This window comes from Amia ocellicauda, chromosome 23 (genome assembly GCF_036373705.1).
Source record: "Amia ocellicauda isolate fAmiCal2 chromosome 23, fAmiCal2.hap1, whole genome shotgun sequence".
NCBI classification, from domain to species: Eukaryota; Metazoa; Chordata; class Actinopteri; order Amiiformes; family Amiidae; genus Amia; species Amia ocellicauda.
In genome coordinates, this window is record NC_089872.1 from 16,139,498 (window position 1) to 16,164,827 (window position 25,330).

Here is a 25,330-nt window from a genome sequence, read left to right on the forward strand (position 1 = left end):
AATGTATAAAAATGTACATAGAAAGTCAGAAAGAACATGAGAATTGTGCATGCCTGTAAAATATTACTAAAAATAGTACAACTTTCTGGTGAATTTACATAGACAAGAATGTGAGGATTTGAACTTGGATCTGTATGTCAAGTCTTAAAAGCCTCTTGCGCCATTACATAAAAATACATATTTCTATATGTAAAAGCCATTAGAGAATATTATAATTTCAAGGACTATTGAGTTAAGCTCAAATTATTTTTGATAAAATACTAATACAGAAAAAGTACCAGTAATCTTTGATTACAAAATATTTAGAATTTTTTTTTTCAATTAATTAGCAGATTTTTTTCAATTTAAAATTAATTGAAAAAGTCCTTTTGCAGCATTTGCTTAATGTTTTAATGGAGTAAAACGAGAGAAAAACACTTATCTCAGTGTGGCTTCTATTGATTCTTACACAGGGAATCTATTGTGATGCATTTGTCTCATTACTTCATGCTGTGGCCTAAATTGTCTGTCTTTGTTGGTTTCAAAGCTGATTTCATCGAGCTGATCTCTGAGAGAAATGGTTTTGTCTTTGCTGTGGGCAAAATTGTTGATTCAAGTGTATGGAAACCCCAATATTTTCTGAAACTGCTCAAGTGGTCCCTTGTACATGATATACACATTGTGCTATGTGCAAAATCCACTAGTTACAATTATGAAATATACAGGGGACGTTTTACTGTATTATTATGATAATTATTTAATAGGGTGTCTGTGACCAAAGAAGCATTTTTTCCCATGAACATTGATTTGGGCAGTCACACATTTTTCTGTCTTTGAGAAAGATCTACACTTTCCCTGTAAGTTTAGAGAAATGAATTGATGTGCTGCTGCTGTGTGTATTACTATAACAACTGCCTTCCCATTCCCCCCCACCCCCTCCACAGCCTCGAGAGAAAGGCAGGATGCGCTTCCACAGACTGCAGAATGTACAGATCGCACTGGACTATTTAAAAAAGCGACAGGTAAGGAGATTCAAGAAAAGCCAGAAGCTGCTTTTTGTGTTCCCTCGTTGATGTCCGGTGGCGCGATTTGGTTTAACACCAATGGGGAAATCATCAGTTAAGGCCTGAGAGACTAACCGCTACAAAATAGTATATAGCTTAGCACAATAAAAAGTATATATAGTTTGTTAAATTTCGTTTAAGTTTTTGCCTAATTATAACAGATGATTAATTGCAGTTGTTTTTTGAGATCATTTTAAAGGACGATATCCTGAATGTTTATGACGTGTTGTATCTTAAGCGGCAATGACCCCAGAGTTATTGATGCATACAGCCGGAAACAGGACATTAGGGACAAAATAAACAGCTGTGTCCTTAAGACTGCATTTTTTCTGGACTGAAAAGCGAATTGGCTTCTTCTGCCATCTGCTGGTAAGAATTGCAATCTGTGAAGAAAGTGAAATGAACTCACTCAGATTTATTACAGTATTATAGTTCAAATTTATTCTACTGTTGTATTTCGTTTTTATCAGCTTGTAACAGAAGTCATGTAGCAGTGTGGGTTTTATGGCCTGTAACCCTCATTATTAGAACTATATTTTATCCATGCTTTGAAGTGTATTTGCAAGTTGTAAATTATTAGTTTTACTAGTCTTAGAAGTTTTTTTTTTTTTTCTCCTTTTGCAAATTATTCACCATGAATTTTATTTTATTGACAGGTGAAACTGGTTAACATCAGGAATGATGACATAACAGATGGGAACCCAAAGTTGACTTTGGGTTTGATTTGGACCATAATTCTGCACTTTCAGGTTGGTTGGCATTTATGTCACATGGGAAGCACTCTGTTATATTGGAGAAGCACAATCTTTCCATCATAACAGGCAGTGGCTGACTTGACTGACTGTTGCCGTGTTTCCTTGAATGCAAGGAATTTTGAGAACAGATAAATGCACTACCGTGTATATTACTGTATATCAGCAGATTTATGGACCTCATGGTCTGAAACATGATGCTTGTCTGAGACTCAAAGTCTGCTGCAGGGAGGGGGGGGGTGCTTTTTAGTTTTAAATATTCTAATTAAATTAAAATTAGGAATAAATGCTTATTGCAGACATCTTATTATGTGTAATAATATTATATGGAGGTAGAGCTATTACAAAGGTACTCTTTGCTTTGATAATCTAGCATTTATTAAATGGTTTATTATATAACCTCATAGAGTAATGTTGTGTGGTTTTTATATCTGATAACAGATGATTTTCGCTCTACTAGCTGTCCTATAATGGTAGCATTCTGTTCTATTGCAGGAGTAGTCAAATGATTTGTGCTAGAGACTATTGATTGATTCAATTATTTGTTTAACGACTATTTACTCTAGTTTATCCTGATTCCAAGTTGAAGGCATAAATCTCTTTTGACACCTATAAAGAACTGTTCCTTTAATAAAATACCAGCAGGTAGACAGCAAGAATGCAGTGTTTTTAATACAACTGCAAGCCTTGACATTTTCTCTGAGGAAGAAACTGATCGCCTGTCATCTGATTTTCAAAGTCTGATTGAACAACGTTTAGTTCTATTTATCTCCTGTGAAATGATTGAATGTTTCAAAATGAAAATTGAACACCTTCAAGTAAACTAGAAGAATAAAAACATGTTTTATTATGCTTCAGGTAATAAACCATACTGACATATAGCTGTGGAGATTAAGAGCGTGTGCTTGCACCTGCCGCTGTCACTCTCACGCAAGGCATTTGGCATTAGTGCTGGTGGCTATAAGCCTGTTACTTCTTGATTTTGGAGTTGCAGGGCACTGAAAAATACATTTTCATTTATTTTGATCTTGAACTTGATCTTGCAAACTGCTCCAGCTACCAAGACTTGAACCTTGTAATGTATTTGGTGTAGCACTTTGTCTATAGCACATGCTAATAGTGCATGTATCATCATCATCGTTAGCCTTTATTGAACCACTGCTAGTCTCTCCAAGATTTTTCCACTTGTTTCCTTGTATAGTGCCAGGTCCAGGTTCCAGGTCATGTCAGTAAATCATGTGACTGTTTTAATCCACAGTTCACACTGTGTCTTATTTAATTTTGACAGTTTTAACTTATTATTGAGGAGTAGTGAAGACAAAATGCTAAGAACTTGCTGCGTGGCATTGTTCACTTCATCTACATTGGCATCATCTGCCAAATGTCACCCTTTTCGTTTCAAAGGCAACTCGACAGCCTTCTATAGTGGCAAACTCATGGTGCAGCACTGAGCTGGTCACAGGACAGTGATATTGAGGGACATGTAAGAAGAGCTTGATTGACACGTAGAGGTGGTGAACTGGGCTGTATTGTTCCATGTTTTGATTCCTCTGCCATGGTTGCCCTGCAGTTCCTGGAACAGTCTACATTTTTTTTTTTCTTGGGTTGACGCCCATTAGCTCATGTTTCGTGGGCTGTATGTTGTTGGTGAGAGGAAATACTGTATGTTCACTAAAGGCAAATGAGGCTGTAGCTTCGTGGTGGATCCCAAATGTTCATCAGTGTTAAGCTTGACATAAGGACAGCAAAAAGAGTTACAGGAAAGAGGGAGAGTACACTCCCTTATAGACTGGAGGTTTAGAGCGGCTTATGCTGACATCTGCCAAGGATTTGAATGTTCTCACAATCTCTCTGATTGATTGATCATAATGAACCTCTCTTTTTAATTAGGGAAGGCACTGAAAGAAGGCAGATTACGTTTAATTATATATATTTTTTTTAAGTTTTGTGATTGCAGTGCTTAAAAAAAGTAAATCCTGACAGTCTTCAATTGAGTACCAAGAATGGTAACATTCATCCACTTAAAGTATTGCAACAATTTTAACCGTTTAACAAATTGTATTATTGTTATCTGTAGCAACAATAAAACATTATATTGTTATAATCTGTAGCAAGATTAAAATGAATGATATAACATTGCATATGCATAATTAGTGTTACGGGCGCTCTCCTGGCCGTCATTGACAAATGTCATTGACTTCAGAAAGGCATATTATAGCATTCAGTCTTTATTTTTAGTTCTAATTAAGCTTTGCTGCTATGCAATACAAAGTTGTTCGGTCATGGATATTGGACTATAGTATCTAATCTGATTACCCAGCCACCCCTACTGGAAATATACGTTTGAGGTGACATTGAGGTTTTCTCTTCAATACTCTGAAGAAAAACACATTCCTACTCTTTTTAGCTACATCGAACCAGACCTTCTCCCATTTTCATTACACAAAACAAATTACAACGCATACAGACTGAAACCCCCCCCATTACTGTCTCTGCAGCACAATGTATGCCTCTACTTCCAATAGTCTCCATACAAAACTGGTCCTACTGCGGGGAAAAAAAAGAATAATATAAAAATACAATTCACTGCAGACCCTTTTTGTGATTTGAAACGAAAAACCTGGATAATTGAAGGAAGGAGACTAAAATGGGAATAAACAATTGGCAAAGGAAACCATATCGTTATGGAATTTGTCATGACATCATTATTAATATTATTCATGGGGCAGCATTATATTTAATTCAGTGGCTGACATTTACATGCCAAAATAATAATTGCAGTTTGCAGTGAAGTATAAATTTTTGGCAGTAACCGTGTACTTCCTTTAACTGTTTATGTTTCAGATGCTTATCATGCGTTTAATTTGTGCACTTAAAGTTAAGTTCATCTCATTGGGAGGGTAATGAGATTACTCAAGTGCCAGCTTGTTTGCTTAAATCGGGGGTTTACAGTATTATATGGCATCTTATCCTGTGCAATCTGTATTGTGTGAACTTTGATTAACAGCATTGATGAAAGCTCATTGTTCAGGGTGGGCTGGGCAACACCATTTTTGTTGACCCTTGCTGTCCTGTTATTTTTAAACTGTCCCTGGCCAGGATTCCCTGAGCCTGACACGTGCTATTGGAACGGCGATCTGCTGAGCAAAGTTTTCATGCGTGCTTGCAGTGATCAAGCAACTGATTATGTGTCTGAAAATGCAGGCAGTCCACACGTTTAGCCAAGCCCCGCAGAGAGGAGGGTTATGAGGGGTGTTTATGCTTAAAGATGGAGAAACGTGGAATCTCAGTCGCAATGGTTTGGAGTTAAAACAGGAGAAATCTGGGCTGTGCCTCTTCTGTGGCCGGGGCGATGTTTATGGTGTTTGTTTTGGATCAGCTGGTGGTCAAATAGTTTCAAAGGTTACTGAAAATTCCTCCTGGCTGTGTCAAATGGGCTGAGCTACAGAAAGCTTGCCGGGGACAAGAGGGAGAGGAGCTCTGTGGCTCTGACGTTTCAGCAGTGTGCCTGTTGAATCTGTGGCAGAAGTTTTAATGAATTTGTTCCCGAGGACGGCTGATCTAAACGGAATGGAGTGTTTAATCAGACACAGACTGTTGCTGGGCTGAATGCCACTGCTTCCTGAGTATACATATCCCATATGCAAAATGGCTGCCTCCCAGAGAGAATGCCGAAGGAGTCTGGATTAGGTAAAGTTTCTCAAAGGGTCTTTATCTAAAAATAAACAAGTTCAACACGTCTAAGGAAACGCCAGCATGTCTTACTGACATCTGCGATGGGGAATGTTTGTGGATGTGTGCGCAGTCCTCCTGAGGAGTATTACATAGACCCCTCTAAGGCTCCGTTAAGACACACAGAGAAGTCCAGAGGCAGACGTTACTTCCAGAGGAGGAAAAAATCGAAAACTGGGAATCTTCAACGCACAGATACCCTCACAAGTCAGAGTGGGGAGAGTTTACCGGGAGAAAATGCATCTACAAGGATTTTATGGGAAGATGGAAATACAACTGACTGCAGTGGACGTCTTTGTGGTCCTGAGGATTGTACCACTACGGATTATGAGGACAAAAAGCCAGACCTGTTTGAGGATACCAGGGAGTATTTGCAGAAAGGTTGGCAGATACCTTCCCCCGAGTTTCAGGAAACCTGCTCTGTGCCTTTGCCAGAGAAGGACACAGACCGGCCCACCACAGACACCAGGCTTCACTGTGTCAAGAGAAACCCTAAGTATCTCTCAACGAAAGACGGCGTGCTGGAGAAGCGACATTATGGTAGAAAGTTCAAAAGAGCTGTCAGCTTGGGTGCTGTTGAACACCTCCTTCAAACACCGAATGTCGAAAACAGGTCGGGCAGTGGATCGCCCAAAACATTTGTCAATGCCCTTGAACTTCATACGCTTCAGAAAAGTGAAAGCACTGGGGATCTGTTTGAAGTGACAGCTCCTAGACTTCCTAAAGGCATCTGGCAGACAAAAGCACATGTGAAAAACAAGCGGCCCTATTCTTACTGTGGAGGCTCCTTTTCAGAGGATTTATGTTTGAATGCTTTCCAAGCATCCTCCGAATATACTTCAGAAGAGAATGAGGTAAAAAAAAAAAAAAAAGTTTATTTATATATCGTTGACTGTTGTCATCTTTTTCCCAGAAAGATATTTGTTTGTTTTGGCTACAGTAGAGGGAGCCCGGGATGTAATATATTTTTGTGTTCTTTATGTTGAGTTACACAATGAATCAACGTTAAATGTATATTGTCTGTTTACTGAATGCAGAATGGAACGGCCTAGCGATTTAAAAATCAAACAAACAAACAAAATTAAAGCAGTTTGGTAGCAACCTTTGTGTGGATGCTCTGTTTATGGACTGTTGAAAGAGGCACTGTAAAAAGAGAAAAGGGGAACAGTGTGTGAGTTAAAAAATGCAAACTTGCTCGACTGTGATGTCATTGTTACCATTTTTAAAACAAGGAGGCTTTTAAGGCGAACCACAGACTGAAAAATATTTTTGAGAGCAGCTATTTCCGAAGGAATTATTTCGTCAGGAAGTGAAGATGACATGTATTTTGGCTGTTAGAGGGTTTATTTTTAAAGTGGTACACTGTGGACTCCGGGTTACCAAATTATATAAACTTTCCTGGAACTTGACTTTAAACGTTAATGAATGAATCTGGCAAAAGAGGAAAGGAATTTGATACCTAAGTTTGTTTTAATGACTGACACTAAGCATATGCAAAAATGTTTTTGTTAAAACTACCTTTAAGTTGCAAGTTGCTAATTTCTGATGGGATGAAGATCTAAACTTGATTGTTTAAATACTTTAATCTGCATTTAACTGATTCATCATTATGTTGGTACTGAAAGTGGTTAAAAATATAAAGAAATATAATAAAGAAAAACATATCTTTTGTCCTTGGCTTTGATATGTTATAGCACAATAGTGCAGTGGGATAATTCCTGTGTATGCCAATAATTATACCTTGTGAATAAGGGTCTCAACAAAACCTACACAATTCGTTTGTCATGAATGGTTAAAGGTGTGTCTTGTCCTTTACTGAACAGAACATCCTTTGATCATTGTTTTTACAGCACTTGACCTGCTTTGCACTGCTTTCCATGCATAAGCACAGTATTTTACATAATTCTGTGACTGGACCTGGTTACTATTGCCTAATCAGTGATTTTATGGGAACCACCAATAAAATATAGTCTTTTCATTTTGTGCTGAGTCTTTTATGTGGTCAATCATAATTTAAGTACCTATGAAGTAATTTGTCTGCTTCTCATTAGTCAAAATAGGTTTCACAGCGCTCGCAAGATCATATTAATTATAAGAAGCATTATGCAAGCTCAGCATCACTGTCTAATGACTTACTGTTCTCTTGATGGCTCCAAAGGATTCCTTCAATGCTGTGTCACAGAGTGAGAATGGTGTGAAAAGCTTTGTTGAAAAGAGACAGCTGTACCTCGGCCAAGGAGTTTTATTTTGCTGGTTGTGAATCTAGAAAGTCTTCTTTAACACTAGAATTACATTACCCTTATTCATGGATTTACCATATGATTTTTGCTTTTTCTTTGCTTCACTGTGCTTTACTATGTCACCAACCTGTTGCAGGAAAATTGCCAGTATCTAAATGCTGGCGATAACCCATTCACATAGACCTTGCCGGGAACAAAATGCCACAAAAAGCCAGAAATTGTTTCAGTGTGAATGCTAACTATTTTCACACATATGTCAGGAAAACGTGTTACTAGACTGCATTACAATGTACACTGACAGTAGTTTGTTTCGAGTTATTTAATTCGATTTTTAGGCAGTAATGTCAAACTTAAAAAAAAAAAAAAAAAAAAAAAAAAGTTGTTTTGAGCAATCAAATCAATTGCAGATCTGCACACCCAGACTATTGTATAGATATACACACAAAGTAATGTCATGCTTTTTTCTCATTTATTTTAGTTGATTTAACTTTGCTGCAAGACCCCACAAAATGCCTCTCATTACACAACCATGAACCGAGATCTGGTTCAAATGATGAGTGGCCGCTGGGTCCAGTGACCACACTGCAAAAAAGCACACAACCATACAGCCTGATGACCTGGTCATAGCACGAATACGCACCCTAGATTGATGTATCGTTTGCGTTTCCCTCTTGACTATTTGTTCTTGGTAATAAGTCCGAACCGAACCAGCACCCTGCTTAGAACAAATAGCCCAGTAAACACAATGGAAGGAACCTGCCAAAACAGGGAAATGATCAAACTTTTATTGGTCCGTGTCTCCTCTCCCAAATCCACATACTTCTGTAGCACCTCATTCCCAAGGCTACAGAGCTCTTGCCGGCAATCTCTGTTTTTTGTGTGAAAGGGTACATCCTGCAATTTTCCGGCATTCAAAGCCAGTGCAAATGGGGGTGCAACAGGAAAAAAGCAGGAAAACATTGCCTGCATTTTGCCGGCATTTCAGTGTGAATGGGGCTTCTGGCATGTTTGTTATAGCAGACCATAATCGACGGTATCACAGTTCAGAGAAAATAATCAGAATAAGATGTAGATTCTAGGCTAATACATTGCTATTCTCATATGACCTGACGATTTGCATGCTGAACAAAAAAAAATTAAATAATCACAATTAAAAATGGAAAATTCGATATCAGCACATTTTGCAATGTTAGGTTTTAAATAGGTTTTATGAATACATTTAGATTGTTTTTAGATTCTTTTAATTTAGCAGATGTTTCTGGAATCTAATTATTCTGTATCCCTGAATTGATTTGAATATTTGCATGTCAAAGAAAAAATGAAACAATTAAAGTAAATTTGGTAAATTTGTATTAGCACTACAGATAACAGCAGGTATGATATGCATTTGGATTAAGGTGTTTTTTTAGAGCGTAATGTAATTTAAAATATTTTGTCACTGAAATTAAATTTAGTTTCGAAATAGGGTTTTTTGTCCAGGCTAGGTCCTCCATAAATGTAGACTTCTGTTAAGGTTAGGGTTGTGTTTCCACTGAATTATGTAGATTTTACTGGGCCTAGCTTGAAATGTTAGTATTGGCTGGACTTGGAGTTCAGGATGTTAGAATAGTGTAAGTAATCAATTGCTTGTTGTGCAATATTTGAGAACATCAGTTGGTCATAGCAGTGGAGTTGTACAAAACTTAATCTACAAAATAGCTTTGTGATGGAATTTGGGTTACACTGTATGTTCTTGGTTTCTTAGTAAAGCTCTCTATTTTAATCCATGCTTTACCTGAGATGTGTGTCTGTGTCTTCTGTTTCAGATCTCAGATATCCATGTCACGGGGGAGTCGGAGGACATGTCCGCTAAGGAGAAGCTGCTGCTCTGGTCTCAGCAGATGACAGAGGGCTATGTTGGAGTCCGCTGTGATAACTTCACTACCTCCTGGAGGGATGGGAGGCTTTTTAATGCAATTATTCATAAATACAGGTATTGTAATGTTGCAGTAATGGGAAAATCTCAATTACTAATCTGATTGAGGTAATTGTGTACTTATACCATTCTAAGCATTTATTTTAAGGATTTAAAAAGTGAGTTGGATCACTTTACTGTACAGGCTGATTCATCTTTCCTATTCTCAAGCTTGCCTCTTGAAGCGATGCATAATGGAAAGATTTCTTGTTTTTAAGGCTAGTGGATTGCTCTGCAGAATATCATGATGGTGTGTTACACTTAATGCCTTTGTTGTTACACCAAACAAACATTGTAGTGCCTGCAGACTATGAGGAATTTTCCAGTTGCCTATTAACCCTGTGCTTCTCGTACATCTGTTTTCTTTCTTCGGAAAACAAATCATGCTCATTTTGCTATAAACCCCCCCGGAAATGTAAACACTTTATCTCTTGGAATTTCCTCTGTGTTTTGGAAATACCCTCAGCTGTGTGAATTTAGTACTAACATTTTTATTTCCTGCTGCCACGGATGGAAACAGCCTGGGAAACGTGTGTATAGGCACATCATACAAAATAAACAGCTTCCTTGGTATAAATATCAAAGCCACTAAAGCCAATGAAACAAATAACGGTGCCTGGCGCCTGTTGCTTAAGGTGGTTAACATAATTATAGGTCTTAATAGTTAAGCCTCTATGTAACCCTTATACCAGTGTGCTATAAAGCCTTATTATTGTACTATTTGTATATATCATTTGCGAAATTATTAACTGTAATTTGTATTTGTATTTAATATTGAAGAAACACGTAGTCTGTATACTCCATCAAAATATGCTGAACAATGTTGCATTTCATTCGGGGCCATTTAGCCCATCAGCTCCTTATCAGTAGGAAACTTTCCACATCCTCTGTTAATATGACTTTTCTTATTATTGCAGGCCGGACCTGGTTGATATGAACAGAGTTTCTACTCAGACTAGCAGATCAAACTTAGAACAAGCATTTTCTGTAGCAGAAAAGTTAGGAGTTGCCAGACTCCTAGATCCAGAGGGTGAGTTTTTTGGGGTTTATTTAATGGAAAGATTTTATTGGCAGTTGTTTGTAGGACTATAAAGGAAAGCTGTTTCCTATTAATGTTTATATAGCGTATTTCTGTCTAGACGTGCTATTACACTTTCAGTATTGGAGGGTTATAAAGGTCTGACTAGGTATTATTTTAGCTCAGGGTGTTAAAACAAGAAATGTCACACCTGGCTTGGAATGTCAAAAGCATTTTTAGAAATACATAACATCTTTGAAACAAATTTAAGAAAGTAACACCTATCCTAAAATGTCATTTATACATTTATTTGCTCTTTTTTAGATGTTGATGTGCAATCCCCTGACGAAAAGTCAGTCATCACCTATGTTTCAACGCTGTATGATGTGTTCCCCAAAGTACCGGAAGGAGGGGAAGGCATCAATGCAAATGTAAGTATAGCTAGAGTATCTGCATACATCAGATGAACTGGGTCAGTACTGGTGCAGGCAACGCTACAGGTTTTAGTAGGGAAAATGTTGGATGCAGAACCCCTAAGGAATTTAATGAAAGCCATGCTGTTGATGATCTACTATAGACACTTCAGAAAAAGTATATTTTTCATTTTCATACTCATTTAAATACATTCAAGATATATAATAAAGAATGTAATCAATGCAGGCCAGCAGGGAATTATACATTTGAATGTAAATGTTAAGTCATTGTTGTACTATCTTTCTCAATTCTAAGCCACTTCATTAGTGCATTCCACTTTGTGCAGTTGTGCGTCTTTTTCTTTTTCATTATTTGCTAGGCTTAATATATCTATAGATTTAAGCATCTACCCACTATCTACCCACATTACTCTCTCAGGTCTGTGCATGTTTTCTTACCCCTGCCGGGAGTCTCCCTTTGAAGGGGAGTGGCAACAGATGCATGCTGTTTTGTGCCCTAGATGTGTTGTTCTTTCTCTTTTATTGTAGCAATTACCACGCTTCAAAATTGACTGGTTTGCTTGGGAATGACACAAACAGACACAGACACAAACAAAATGTACTAAAAAAAAGCTCAAATATAAGCACAGAAATAAAGACTGCTCTGCACAGACGTGGTTCAGAGTCCTGCATATACCTATATGCTGTAAATGAGAACACTATGAGGGGGGTAAACATGTAAACCCATCTGAAGCTAGGGATTTTGGGCCACGTAGCTCTTCTTTTCTTTTGAGCTTTAGCACTCGGCTTGGCTAGTCTGCCTATCATTACCAAACATTACCTCAACTTTCTTAAAATAAATAAAGCATTGTAGTGGCTTGTAAATACATTAGTTACATTTGTCCTCCTTTGTTGACTGCAGCTTATGGAGAACATTCCACTGTGTTACTTAAATGAATACTTTAATTCTTGCCGATGGCAATCGTGAAGAAACTCACGGTAAAACTGCTTTGAACAGGATTTGATGATGACTTCCAATAACAAATGTTCGAAACTTTGAAAACATTAATTGTCAGATCATTTTAACTGTTAAGAACCACTTTAGGATAGCGTTAGAGAATCAGATAATGAAGTTGTGTGTAAACAGAATCAATCCATTCGTGTTTTTGATACAGAATTATTTAAGCCTGATTATACATAGATCAGTCAAGTACAATGTAAATATACAGTCAAATGTTTTGCATTTTTCTGTAATTTATGATTATAGTAATATAATTATAGTTTTATATATATATATATATATATATATATATATATTAAGTATGATCTAGACGCATGAAAATAGTTTCACGTGAAAATAATATTAATATTAAAAGTATAATGTAGATATTTTAATAGTAATAGCATTTGCACATGAAACTATTTTCCTCTAAGCCTATTTTGTTACACAGACTTTGTAATCATGTATGTGATCTTATGTTAGATTAAACTCACAGACTGATAGAATAGTTCCCTTCACCCAAAGAGGATATTTTCACAATACATTCATTCAGATATAAATGTATTGAATGTAAACTCACTTTTGCGCTAATTCAATCATTTAGAAAACATGTCTAATTAAAAGAATTAAACACTTGTTGAGGTTATATTTAAATATTAGTATTTCAGGTGATCTGAGCTTTTCTGATCTGTGCCACCGATACTTAATGTGAGATTTGAGATGTTGCTGAAATTAACATTAATATTCTGGGTACTCTCCTTTGTTTATTTTGATGGTACTTGTTCTCCGCTTGCTTTACTGTAGGATGTGGACATCAAATGGGTGGAATATCAGAACATGGTAAAATACCTCATCCAGTGGATCAAGCATCACGTGACCATAATGTCAGACAGAATGTTCCCCAACAACCCAGTGGAACTCAAGGTGTGTGATTTTATTCTCTAATGCTGTTGCACTGTGGAGGTAACATGAAGAAAATGACTCATGGTTATGGTGTGGTTTCCTTACTGTTGCTTGTGTTTTTTTATGTTGTAAGTTTGATTCAAATCAATGTATTCATGCGAGAAATTGTTTTGCCAAATTATTCTTGCCGGGGCAGAAATCATTCCCTGTCATGTCTGTAATAATAATAAAAAAAGATGGATAACTTAGGGCCTCGGGCAGATTACTTGTACATTTTTATATGTTCTGTGGCACAACATAGCGTCGTCTTTATACACATGCTATTGAATCATTCTGACTTCGGCACAGCTGGATGTACCTCACACAGCTGCTCAATATTTGTCAGATCGAGTCTACTGAGCACAGACCCATCAGTCTCTCACAAGCAGTCTGCATGGGTTCAGCAAGGACAGGTGTGTAAAGTAGGACCAGGAATGTAATGTGTTAGGAGATAGCGACAACAGACAAGCATTGAATAGAGTGTGTCTGCAATTGTATAGGTTTAAGAACTCATTTTCATGAAAGTATTATACTGATTTTTTTGCAGGCACTTTATAACCAATACTTACAGTTTAAAGAAAGTGAAATTCCACCGAAAGAGAATGAGAAGACCAAAATCAAGCAACTGTACAAAATGTTGGAGGTATGTATTGATATATTGATACATTTATTGGAATCTGAATGTGTTCTGGTTACAGTTATTAATTGTGTATCCACAGAAACCATTTTCTTCCGATCTGACCATATTTGCATATTTTCTTTTGATTGAAGGTATGGATTGAATTTGGCCGCATAAAACTGCCTCAAGGTTACCATCCAAACGATGTCGAGAAGGAGTGGGGAAAACTTATCATTGCCATGCTGGAGAGAGAGAAGAGTTTAAGGCCAGAAGTGGACAGGTACAGATATACATTTACTTGTTACAGAGCTGGATATGCATACGGAGTGATGTTCAGAGGTTACGTTCTGCAAACCAAGGTTTGGGTCATATTGTGTCTAATTTATTTTGGACACTGATTTATTTACTAAACCTCTTTTACAGTGCTGTCTTTGCTGCTGCCAAATGTTACAGCTACCAGGCTTTTTACAGCATGTGGTTTACAAGGAATTGACCATAAATACAACATTGTGTTAACGTTCATTCATTTTTGTATCACTACTGCAAATACATGACCTCTAAAGAACAGTGAGACATAAAACTTTCCAGTCCTGTGACCACCACCAGTTTCTTGAGTTAATAATTTAATATTTAACTGTTCAAAGCAAACTAGGGAGAAAATGTATGCTTGGGTTCATAAGCAGCTTTGATCAATCTGTGGTGTATTTTTTAAATCGAATTTTTATGCTTTGAAATTCTCTGCCTTTCAGTTATTTCATTTTTTTTAAATTGAAGTAGTCAGTCTCACTCTTTACTGAATGAGTATTCAATATTCAAGTCAGGCATCTGAGAGGTCCCTCTTATTTTCATGGGGAATGCAAATGAGCTGGAACATTTTCATTAAGGATACCATCATTTTGTGTCTAATATTAGCAATATAAATGTCTTTCATCTCAGATTAGATAAAAGCACACTTTTTTCCCAAGCTGTCACTGAACCTAGATCTGATGAGACTATAGAAAACATCCTTTATTCTCTTGCTTTGAAAGGGTTTCTATCCCACTGCACTTTCCGAGCATAGTCTCCTATGATGGCTTTCATTGTGTTTCAGTAGGTGTGTCGTTTAACCTAAAACATTAATCGGGAAGGTTTTGTTCATACGCCAAAATGCAGAATGAGCAGCGATGGCATGTTTTGTGTTTTCGAAGGTCTGAGTCATGTCAGGTCTCTGAGAGGATCTATGTTGGGCTCATAGAGGAAATCGCTTCATTGTTGATATGAAGTTACATCCTGCATTGTTATGAACATAAATGCGGGGCTGTGTAATGCAGTAAAAGTGTTTATTGTGGAGATACTTAATCCTGTCTAAGCGTTGTTTGATGAAAGTGAGAATCTGAGCTTGTCAGCGAAACGATCGCCTGAAGCGCTTTAGGCCACGCCCACGGCAAAAATGAAAGTGTTGGGACCTGTGCTGGATTGTCAGTGTTCACGCTAGAAAGTAACATCTCCTTTTATGGTTTGAGGCAAGATCAAAATTGCCTGATGCTGCATGTTGACTACACATGTCAAAGCCTATAAATATGAGCATCTTTCTTAAGTTTGTGGCACACAGGGGCTCTGTAGATCATGTGCAATACGCTTCAGTGCTATTCGTACCTGGGGTCCATTGTCCGTATCGGATAAATGGTGTCGTTTTGAATAGGTTATGATGTTTTAGTCGTCTAAAATGCACAGCAATCTCTCATACTGCAGCAGCGTTTCTTCTGTCAGTAACAGTACTCTCGCTAGTATCGGGTCAACGGAGAACCTATTGTCTGTCCTGGGTGGACCTGTCATTGTTGACACGTCACTGATTTTCAATAACCACTCGGTTCATGGAGCCAGGTAAGGGTACAAGCAGTGAGTTCACTCTCTTTAAATGAGCTCTTTAAGATATTTTGCTTATTGTGAACAAATACATAGTTTTCAGGTGTGTTTATAAACTGTATGGTAATGTTTGCTAAGGAAACTACACTATATACTTTGCAATATAATTTTATTTATGTCTAAAATTTACATTTTTTACCTTGTTGTTTCAGGCTTGAAATGCTGCAACAGATTGCAAACAGAGTGCAGCGTGACTGTGTTGCCGGAGAAGACAAATTAATGCTGGCAAGAAATGCGCTACAGTCCGTGAGTCACAATATTGCTTTCTTGGCTCATATTCTTTGTTTTTCCATAATGCATCTCGTTTTCTTTTGTATTGGTATGACTTTGTGAGTTAAACATATGTGATTCATTTCTGTTTTATTACATTATCATGATCAAATTGGAAATGAAGATGAATGATTGAAACGTATTCAGGGTAACAGGATTAAGAAAGATTTACTTTGATTTACAACCAACGAGATTGGTTTTGTCAAAGTAAATGCACATCTGAACCCAGATGCATGGTACTGAATGCATGCACTATGAATGTGGACCACAGCAGACTGTATAAGCAATATTTTCTGGACTGTTTCAGGATGCAAAGAGACTGGAGTCTGGAATACAGTTTCAGAATGAGGCTGAGATCGCTGGATATTTCGTGGAATGTGAGAATCTGCTCAGACAGCAAGTTGTCGATATCCAAATTCTTTTGGATGGGAAGTATTACCTTGCGGATCAGTTGGTTCAAAGGTAAAATTCTACTTCTACTGCTACTGCTGCTAGTATTTATACTACAATCTCTTGTTATAACAATAATGTACGAAAGAGTTGAATACCCCTGTAGAATGTTATTTACATATTGCAACAATGTTTTTTTTTTTCTGATGCCTATTTTAGATTATAAAACAATTTGGTATTCATTAATCAAATCTTTCAATAAAGAGTATTTGAAGCAGTTATCACTTTAACAAAAAATTATGACATAACGTTTTATTACAGCTTTCATCTGTTCTGCTTTTAACTTCCCTGTAGAGTATCAAAGATTCGGGACGACCTCTTTACTCTGAAGTCCGAGTGCTCTTCAGTTTACAGCAAAGGACGGACTCTGACAACAGAACAGACCAAGATGATGATTTCAGGAATAACGCAAAGCTTGAACTCTGGGTTCTCGCAGAACCTGAACCCAAGTTTGAATGCAGGTCTGTCCCAGGGTCTTACACCGTCCGGGCTGATGCCTGGCATGTCCCCGGGACTCCCCACCTTCACGTCCAGCTACACCCCGAGCCTGACGCCCTCTCTCACCCCAGCCATGACCCCGGGACACCAGCCCGTGATCGTACAGAGCTACATGGGAGGAATGGACTCCGGGGCTCTCCAGCAACTGAAACTGATGAACATCCGCAAACCTTTAATGAAATCCTCACTGGCTGATTCCAACCTTACAGAGGAAGAGGTCAACATGAATTTTGTGCAGGACCTTCTGAACTGGGTGGATGAGATGCAGGTGAGGACCAGGGCTGGTTTATGATTTTTCTGGAATGGGCTGTAATTTCAAGGCGAAATCTAACCTTGTTTTTCTAATGCTGTTTACCAAGAAAACCTCATGCCGATGAAGCACTGTTAGATTTCGATTGGTGTCGTCACAAAAATCTACATCCACTGTTTATAACAATATGCATAATTATAATTAAAAAAACAGTTTTCCCATTAAATGTTATGCTTAATACCGAAGGCATGGACTCAGATGTACTGTGTTTATGTTAAGGTGCAATTGGACCGAGCAGAGTGGGGATCGGATTTGCCAAGTGTGGAGACGCATTTAGAGAATCACAAAAGTGTACAAAGAGCAATCGAAGAGTTTCAAATGAGCCTTAAAGAAGCCAAACTTAGCGAGGTAATGTATTTGTATGCTTTATCTTTCAGAGCAATATCTATTCTGTATATATTTGTGTGTTGAAGTTTTTATAAAATTACATATAAAATATATATGTGCCAAAACATACAGTCTTCTTTTTTTGCAGGTTGTTTTGTATGGGAAAAAATGAAATGGTGATAACTGAAGAAAAAACAGTAGTAACTCAAAGTGAATATATCTGTAATAATTGTATTTCACTTTCATTAAAGATCCAGATGAACCCTCCTCAGAAAATCAGCTACTCTGAGAAGCTCAGCAAGTTAGAGAGTCAGTACGGAAAGCTACTGGTAAGTACGCAGCTTTTCTCTAATTACATTTAGCATTATGTGTGTCTAACATGTTGAAACTAAATCCACGATTCTTGGCGTTTCTTACCACCATTTTTTTTTAGAACACGTCAAGAAACCGACAGAAGTATCTGGAGAGCCTGCAGGACTTCGTATCGAGAGCCACCCAGGAGCTCATCTGGCTCAATGAGAAGGAAGAGGAGGAGGTGGCGTATGACTGGAGCGACAGGAACTCAAACATGGCCAAGAAGAGGGATTACCATGCTGTGCGTTGAGTGGATCATTTGTTAATTCCTCCTTTATGAAATCAGGACAGGTTTCAGGTTTTAATCATTAATACAGTTCTTCTCCTGCTGGAGAAAACACAATAGGGGTAGTGACGGAAACTTAGTAGAAATTGTAAATCTGTACCTTCTGGATATTTCTTCTCATGTTTGGTATAATACAGTATTGCATTTCGGTATATCTAGAGTGAGCAGCTTGTAAAGGGAAAGACATTGTTGAGAAGCCGAGAGGCATTCTTGACAGTCGGTGGTTAAATGTCAAGGACGAAGCTGCAATAAATGTATCATATTTCTTGGGACACAGGATCTCATGAGAGAACTTGACGAGAAGGAAGCAGCGATCAAGTCTGTGCAGGAGATGGCGGAGCACCTTCTGCTTGAAAACCACCCGGCCAGGCTGACTATTGAAGTACGTCAGTAGTTTACTTTCAGCAGTCCCCAAACGCTAGCTGTGACATCTCCCATTTAGAAAAAGAATACACATTCAAACTATGTGTGTGTGTGTGTGTGTGTGTATGCATATGTGTATAGCTTACAATTCAAAGACTCCTAATTTTAAATATTGTGCATACTGGTCTATTGGAAAAGGTGTCATGACTTGTACGTAATTGCATGATGAGTAACATACTTTTTCCATAATACATCTAAAATTTAGACAACTGTCAAAATAGCTTCAGTGTTTAAAGATTGCTTTTTAAGACCACATTTGACCATGATGTCAGCTTGCAAAGAGTAGTCGCTTCACAACGTTAAGCACATAACCCTATTATGCCAGTTGGTTTAATATTTGGTCCTTTTTGTTGTGAAGGCTTACAGAGCAGCAATGCAGACGCAGTGGAGCTGGATTTTGCAGCTGTGTGGCTGTGTGGAGCAGCACTTGAAAGAAAACGCTGTCTATTTTGAAGTGAGTAATTCTGATGCACATTCAAACAGTTTAAAGTGCATTTAACCTATGAAAAGCACTATTCAATTTGAAGTTTTGTTAGCTGTAGTGCCCTTTAATTCTGGTGACAGAAGTTCCATTTTTAATTGAACATTTCTTCTTTCCATTTCAGTTTTTCAACGATGCCAAAGAATGCATGGATTATTTAAAGAGCCTACAAGATACCATTCAGAGAAAGTACGGCTGTGACCGGTCAAGCAGTCTCCATAAACTGGAAGACCTGGTGCAAGAATCAATGGTAAAGGATTATAAGTCATCTTATGAACTTCAGCCCTGGGGTTAATTAATTATAAGAGTATGTTCTGTGTGTGTAATGTTGACATGTTGACATGGTCTGTTTTTAGGATGAAAAAGAGCAGCTTCTTCAATACCGCAGCACTGTGGCGGGTCTGGTGGGCAGAGCCAAATCCATAGCACAGCTGAAGCCTCGAAACCCAGAGATCCCCCTCCGGACCTCCATTCCCGTCAAGGCCATCTGTGACTATCGCCAGATTGAGGTAAACACTGCTCTAGGTCTCAGCCCTCATTTGGCCAATGATTTCCTCTGCATCAGAGAGCACATAATGTACAAACATTTAAAAGCTGTAAGTGAGAAGCATGCATTTACAATTTTATAAAACAGTGACAGGTGGCGATTCAGTTTTAATGGTTCCAAACTGAATAATTAATGTGCATTTCACATGGCTAAAACAATTAAGCTTTTTTTTCCCCCGACTGCCAGATAACCATCTATAAAGAAGACGAGTGTGTCCTGGCCAACAATTCCCATCGGGCCAAGTGGAAGGTTATCAGCCCTACTGGAAACGAGGCCATGGTCCCGTCTGTGTGCTTCACCGTCCCCCCACCCAACAAGGAAGCAATAGAGATGTCGAGCAGGTGTGACATCACTGGACTATAATTGCACATATCCACCTGTCTCCCGGACTTTGGAATCATGTTACTTTACTTGCAGTTGTAATTATTTGAGTTTTCAACCATAAGGATTAAAGTTATAATGATGACTGTAGTTGTATGTAATAAAAACATACTGTATGACACATTTACACTCATATGCATGATAACATAAAAAAAAAAGACGAGTAATTGACGATTTGACCTCTATCCAATGCATTTCAGAATCGAGCAGTTGTATCAGAACGTGCTGACCTTGTGGCATCGCTCCCACGTCAACATGAAGAGCATCGTGTCCTGGCGCTACATGATGAATGACATTGAAGCCATTCGGAATGGAAATGTTGCCTCCGTGAGTATTAAACATGATTTAACTCTCTTCTGCGAACATAAAAACATCCCTGCAGGGTAGGGAGGTGCAGCAATAATGGAGGCTGTGCTTGAATGCTACAGTTCACTGTTTGATACCCTCTTGAAAGAAGTTAATTGCCTGAGGTAAAAAAAAACAATACTACTTTATTAGTCATCCAAACCTCACCTGGCTGGTATTTATCCTGTAATTTAGTGTCTAATTTTCGCTGCAGTTTGTATATTTAGCTTTTTCTGAAGTGAGACAACTTTCAAAGTACCAGATTTGAACGCATTATATTTATTGACAGTAATTCTATAGTAGTGGGGTGTTTTTAATAAGACTCTTTAAGACACCTAGTGGTGATTATCTTGTTTAATTGAGGATACGATCAGGTCGTGGGACTGGGTTTGTATCTGCTGTTGGAATGAAGTACATCTAGTTTTTTTCTTCTTTTGAATTGCAGATAAAGACAATGTTACCAGGGGAGCACCAGCAGGTCCTTAGCAATCTGCAGTCTCACTTTGAAGACTTCCTGGAAGACAGTCAGGAATCGGAGGTTTTCACTGTGGCTGATCGAACTCAGCTGGAGAGGGAGGTGGACACGTGCAAAGAATACTATGAGGAGCTGCTTAAGTCTGCAGAAAGAGGTATTGTCCATTTTAAATGTTTGACAAGCTTAAAAGCTATATATACATCCATCTATACAGTTTTGACCTGAAGAAATAAAAGGAGAAATCCCCAAGTAAACATTTGAATTAATTATTCACGCATGCGCATGATTATATATCTTATTATAGGTTCTGGATGTTTAATTTTATTTTGGCAGGCCACCGTATATATCTGTTTGTTTCAGGGAATGGTCACACCCTTTCTCCAAACATTGAAATCTCGGCTGTGCAGGATTTAGCTGGTGGCAGTTATGTGCTGGTGCTTGCCCGTCTTAAAGCTTCCAAAATATACCAAATTAGAATATTTTGGCCCGTAAATGCAGTATTGCACTTTTATAATCCAGTGGCTTTGACAGAAGCACACATACACATTTCAAAACAATTCGCATTGAGATGCATCATGCATTACTAAAAAGATACCTGGAGGTCCCTTGAAAGCTCTGTTGGAGTGGAAAAAGATCACTTGCTAATGTATACTTGCAGAAGTCTTACTTTTATTTTAGTTTTCACATAAAAAAAAATACAGCTTATGTTCCTTAAAGGGCAAGTAGAGGATTAGTAAAAAAAAAATGCAGTGTCTTGTATTACCTCAATTTGGTACAAATAAGTAAGATACACTATTTTGTTATTGATATTTCTCAGACCTTGAAGAGTTTTTAAGCTCATAACTCCACTCGGATCTCGCTTGCAGTCCTGCGTTGGGCATCTATTCATGAGGCTTCTTTGCCTGACATCACGCTGACAGCAGCCACAGTGTGCTGCACCGAAGGGAAGCAGATATCTCAAGGTCTAACGCTGACCGTGTAATTTGTTTAAAATCCTGTCAGGACGTGAACAAGGATAACCAAATGAAAGAGACATTCCTTATTCAGAAACATTGGATTTCTCTACCCCCTCCCCCCTCCACCACATTGACTCTTTAGGTATCACAAGAATTTATGACTTCCAAGGTTGAATTTGCTCTAGGTGGCAGAGTTTAATTTCCCCCCTGACTTGTGTGACTTTTGACGTTGTCTCTCGTGTGATTAACTGCAACAGAGGAACAAGAGGAGTCGGTGTACAACCAGTTCATCTCGGAGGTGCGCAACTTTCGCATGCGTCTGGAGGGCTGCGAGGAGCGCCTCATCCGACAGATCCGCACACCCTTAGAGAGGGACGACCTGCAGGAGAGCATCCTGCGCATTTCAGAGCAGGAGGTGGGCACTGCTGTACACACGGGGACCGGAGATGTATCGGTTCAGATTTGGTTTTTACAATTACAGTATTTTATTGTCTTCATATAATGAACTATTTTGGCTTATTCCACTAACAGAAATCAAACAAAGAACTGGACAGGCTCAAAGAGGACCTGGGGACCATGAAGGAAAAGTGCGAGATGTTTATCAGCCAAGCCTCGTCTTCTCTGTCCGTCCCCACGCTGTCCTCAGAGCTTAACGTGCTCATCCAGAACATGAACCAAGTCCACTCCATGTCTTCCATCTACTTAGAGAAGTATGTGCTCTCCATCTGTAGTGCTTTGCTGTTTTATTTTGGGAATACGCAGATTGCTTGGACTAGCCTGTAGTCACTTTATTAAGGAGGACAACACGAGTCAAGAGGCAACATCATCTAGTTTTCATTCAGTTTCATTAGTGAATAGTCTGCCTTGCACTTAACTTTTTTTATGGAGGTAAGATAGGATCAGCCTTAGGCACAGACAAAACATATTTTCAGCAACTAATTAAAAACAAAAGTGAATTAATTCAGGGTCAGATCTTTTTTTTACATAAAATGGTAACATATTTTTTTTTTTTTTCCATTTTAGACTGAAAACTGTCAGTCTGGTGGTCCAGCACAGCCAGGGAGCAGAGACACTGGTCAAACAGTACGAGGCAAAGCTCTGTGAGGAGGATGCCGTGAATGCCGACACAAAAGCCATCGAAACGGTCATGAGTACGCTGAAGGTAAACTGGTTTATTTTGTTGCTATATCCCCCGCTTCCCTTGTATATTTTTAACTGATGCCTTTTCTAATAAAAGAAAACCTCATACTGACTTCTTTCAATGTCATGTGTTTTAGCAATGGCGTGCAGAGATTGACGAAAAGAGAGAAGTGTTTCATGACTTGGAGGACGAGCTTCAGAAAGCCAGGTCTATCACTGACCGCATGTTTAAGACGCACAACGAGCGGGACTTTGATCTGGACTGGCACAAGGAGAAAGCAGAGCAGCTGGCGGAGAGGTGGCAGAACGTCCACTCCCAGATTGAGAGCAGGTTTGTGTTCTCGGTCCCTTATCTGAGACGAACAGCAAGGCGTTGTACCTACATGCTTTTTTGTAATGCACCAATTTCTAATGTTTTTGCTATGCCATTCTTCATTGCTTCTCAGGCTACGTGACCTCGAGGGCATATGCAAATCTCTGAAGTACTACAGAGACACGTATACTGCTCTAGATGACTGGATCAAAGAAACGGAGGAGACGCAGCTGAAAATGCAAGAAAACCAGCCGGAAGACAGCAAAGCTCTTGCTGAGCTGCTCAACCAGCAAAAGGTAAGACAGAAGGTGACAGAGCAATAGGACAATTCCTGTCGGTCAGTGATTGTTCTTGTTTTCAGTATTTTACCCAATGACAATGTTTTCAGAGGATATCAGAAGGTTAACATAATAACTTCTAATCCAAATGTATCCTTCAGCTTATTGTTGGCTTCGAGATAACTGTGTGTTTCTGATTTTTGTTTTGTTCATCAGGTCCTTGTGTCAGAAATTGAACTCAAACAGGGCAAAATTGACGAATGTCAGAAATACTCAGAGCAGTACTCTGCAGCAGTTAAGGTAAGTGCTTTTAGAGTGTCTAAATAATTAAGGTTTTTTTATTCTTTAAGAAAAGTATGAATACGGTCTAATATATGTGAAAGATTCCTATTATACGATGCATTGGGAATGCAGAAAGTGAATTGCTATCAAAAATAGTAATGGATGGAAGGACTCTTTTCTTGGGTCTGTTATTTAATTACAAAAAATGCCACATTTCTCTCAATGTATAAGGAAATCTCACTGATGAAGGAGCTGTATGGGTTCTACTTCACTATGCCGAATTTGTTCTCCGTGGTGACAGTGTGCCTTGTCTCGTAGGACTACGAGCTGCAGTTGATGACGTACCGGGCGATGGTCGACTCGCAGCAGAAATCTCCAGTCAAGCGCCGGCGGATGCAGAGCTCATCGGATGTAGTCATACAGGAGGTACAGTTAAGGTCACCTTTCAAAGTCCTACATTCAATTAATAACCTGAGAGTCTCTCACTGAAAAAGAAAAATCTCTTATCTCCTGTTGTAGTTCATGGACCTTCGAACCCGGTACACAGCCCTGGTGACCCTGATGACTCAGTATGTGAAATTTGCCAGTGAAACTTTAAAGAGGACGGAGGAGGAAGAGGTAGGAGATTGACTGAAGATGTGCTGTAATGTGATCACTTATGAGATGCATTATCATAACTGTATAACACTGCAGGATTGGGCAGGAAGTGTGTTTTATTTTTGTATACATATAAACTGCAGCAATGAAAAAGGATATAATCAATTATTTATATCCTAAAATCAATTACACCATTTATTTTATAATATATTTTCTAATCTAGTTTTTAACACAGCTTTGCACATATTCATATTCTTATGAAATGCGTAAATGTTTCTGAAATGTGATCGTGATTCTTTAACTGATTCTCTTTCAGTGAAAATGAAAAGAAACATATACCTGACATTTACCTGCTTTGCAATACAGCAGGGATTTTAAATGTATATATCTGGCATACATGCCCCAATTAAGCAATACCATTTATCCTAAATGCACATGGCAAAAGCCAATGGATTAAGGGCTTTCCCTGTTGGTTCCTCCAAACCAATGTTACATCAGTCTTTCATTGCATTTAAATTATGTAATATGGAAAATATAATAACTGATTAAATCAACTGAGGTTTAGTGTCTTAACTGTAACCTCTAAATTAATACTTTAGATTAGTGGCTGTTGGAGCATATCCTTCTTAATGTATGATGCATTTTGCATTGCTTTTATCAGGCATTTAATCTTTATTCAGGTTTCCAGAGCTAACATCTGTATTTCTGTGTTACATAAAAATAAACCCACAAATAATTAATTGCAGATGTGCATCCAGTGCCGTGTCAGATCACATGCTATATGACAGCTACACAATGCATATGTGCTATACCTGTTGTGATATATATAGTTTTTTTAAATGTCTATGCTGCCTTCACAAAGCATCTGAGCTTGACTTCTGCTTTGCTCTTCGGCATATATGTCTGAACAGACTAACAACAGGTGCATGGATGCAAAAAACTAACAGCATGAAATCTTTATTTACCGTTCAATGTGTGATACTTGGCAAATGACTCGAG

The 25,330-nt window shown here is 38.3% G+C and overlaps 1 protein-coding gene across 9 annotated transcripts in view; it reads left to right on the plus strand.

The window, feature by feature from the left end:
• dst (dystonin) overlaps nt 1-25,330 on the plus strand; it is a 135,148-nt gene that overhangs the window by 38,485 nt on the left and 71,333 nt on the right. For 8 of the 9 annotated variants that reach the window (XM_066696819.1, XM_066696823.1, XM_066696826.1 and 5 more), the window contains 29 exons: nt 924-1,001; nt 1,700-1,792; nt 9,573-9,739; nt 10,639-10,751; nt 11,064-11,170; nt 12,957-13,076; nt 13,642-13,737; nt 13,866-13,993; nt 15,771-15,864; nt 16,196-16,350; nt 16,633-17,104; nt 17,366-17,494; nt 17,725-17,802; nt 17,907-18,068; nt 18,391-18,495; nt 18,895-18,990; nt 19,142-19,267; nt 19,374-19,526; nt 19,751-19,905; nt 20,146-20,272; nt 20,736-20,919; nt 21,979-22,136; nt 22,253-22,431; nt 22,745-22,883; nt 22,999-23,192; nt 23,308-23,470; nt 23,669-23,752; nt 24,053-24,160; nt 24,254-24,352. In XM_066696819.1, coding sequence (XP_066552916.1) covers nt 924-1,001; nt 1,700-1,792; nt 9,573-9,739; nt 10,639-10,751; nt 11,064-11,170; nt 12,957-13,076; nt 13,642-13,737; nt 13,866-13,993; nt 15,771-15,864; nt 16,196-16,350; nt 16,633-17,104; nt 17,366-17,494; nt 17,725-17,802; nt 17,907-18,068; nt 18,391-18,495; nt 18,895-18,990; nt 19,142-19,267; nt 19,374-19,526; nt 19,751-19,905; nt 20,146-20,272; nt 20,736-20,919; nt 21,979-22,136; nt 22,253-22,431; nt 22,745-22,883; nt 22,999-23,192; nt 23,308-23,470; nt 23,669-23,752; nt 24,053-24,160; nt 24,254-24,352 — 4,062 coding nt within the window. Of the gene's footprint in view, nt 1-923; nt 1,002-1,699; nt 1,793-5,172; nt 6,382-9,572; nt 9,740-10,638; nt 10,752-11,063; nt 11,171-12,956; nt 13,077-13,641; nt 13,738-13,865; nt 13,994-15,770; nt 15,865-16,195; nt 16,351-16,632; nt 17,105-17,365; nt 17,495-17,724; nt 17,803-17,906; nt 18,069-18,390; nt 18,496-18,894; nt 18,991-19,141; nt 19,268-19,373; nt 19,527-19,750; nt 19,906-20,145; nt 20,273-20,735; nt 20,920-21,978; nt 22,137-22,252; nt 22,432-22,744; nt 22,884-22,998; nt 23,193-23,307; nt 23,471-23,668; nt 23,753-24,052; nt 24,161-24,253; nt 24,353-25,330 lie in introns of those variants that run through there. The other variant, XM_066696820.1, reaches the window with a different exon arrangement.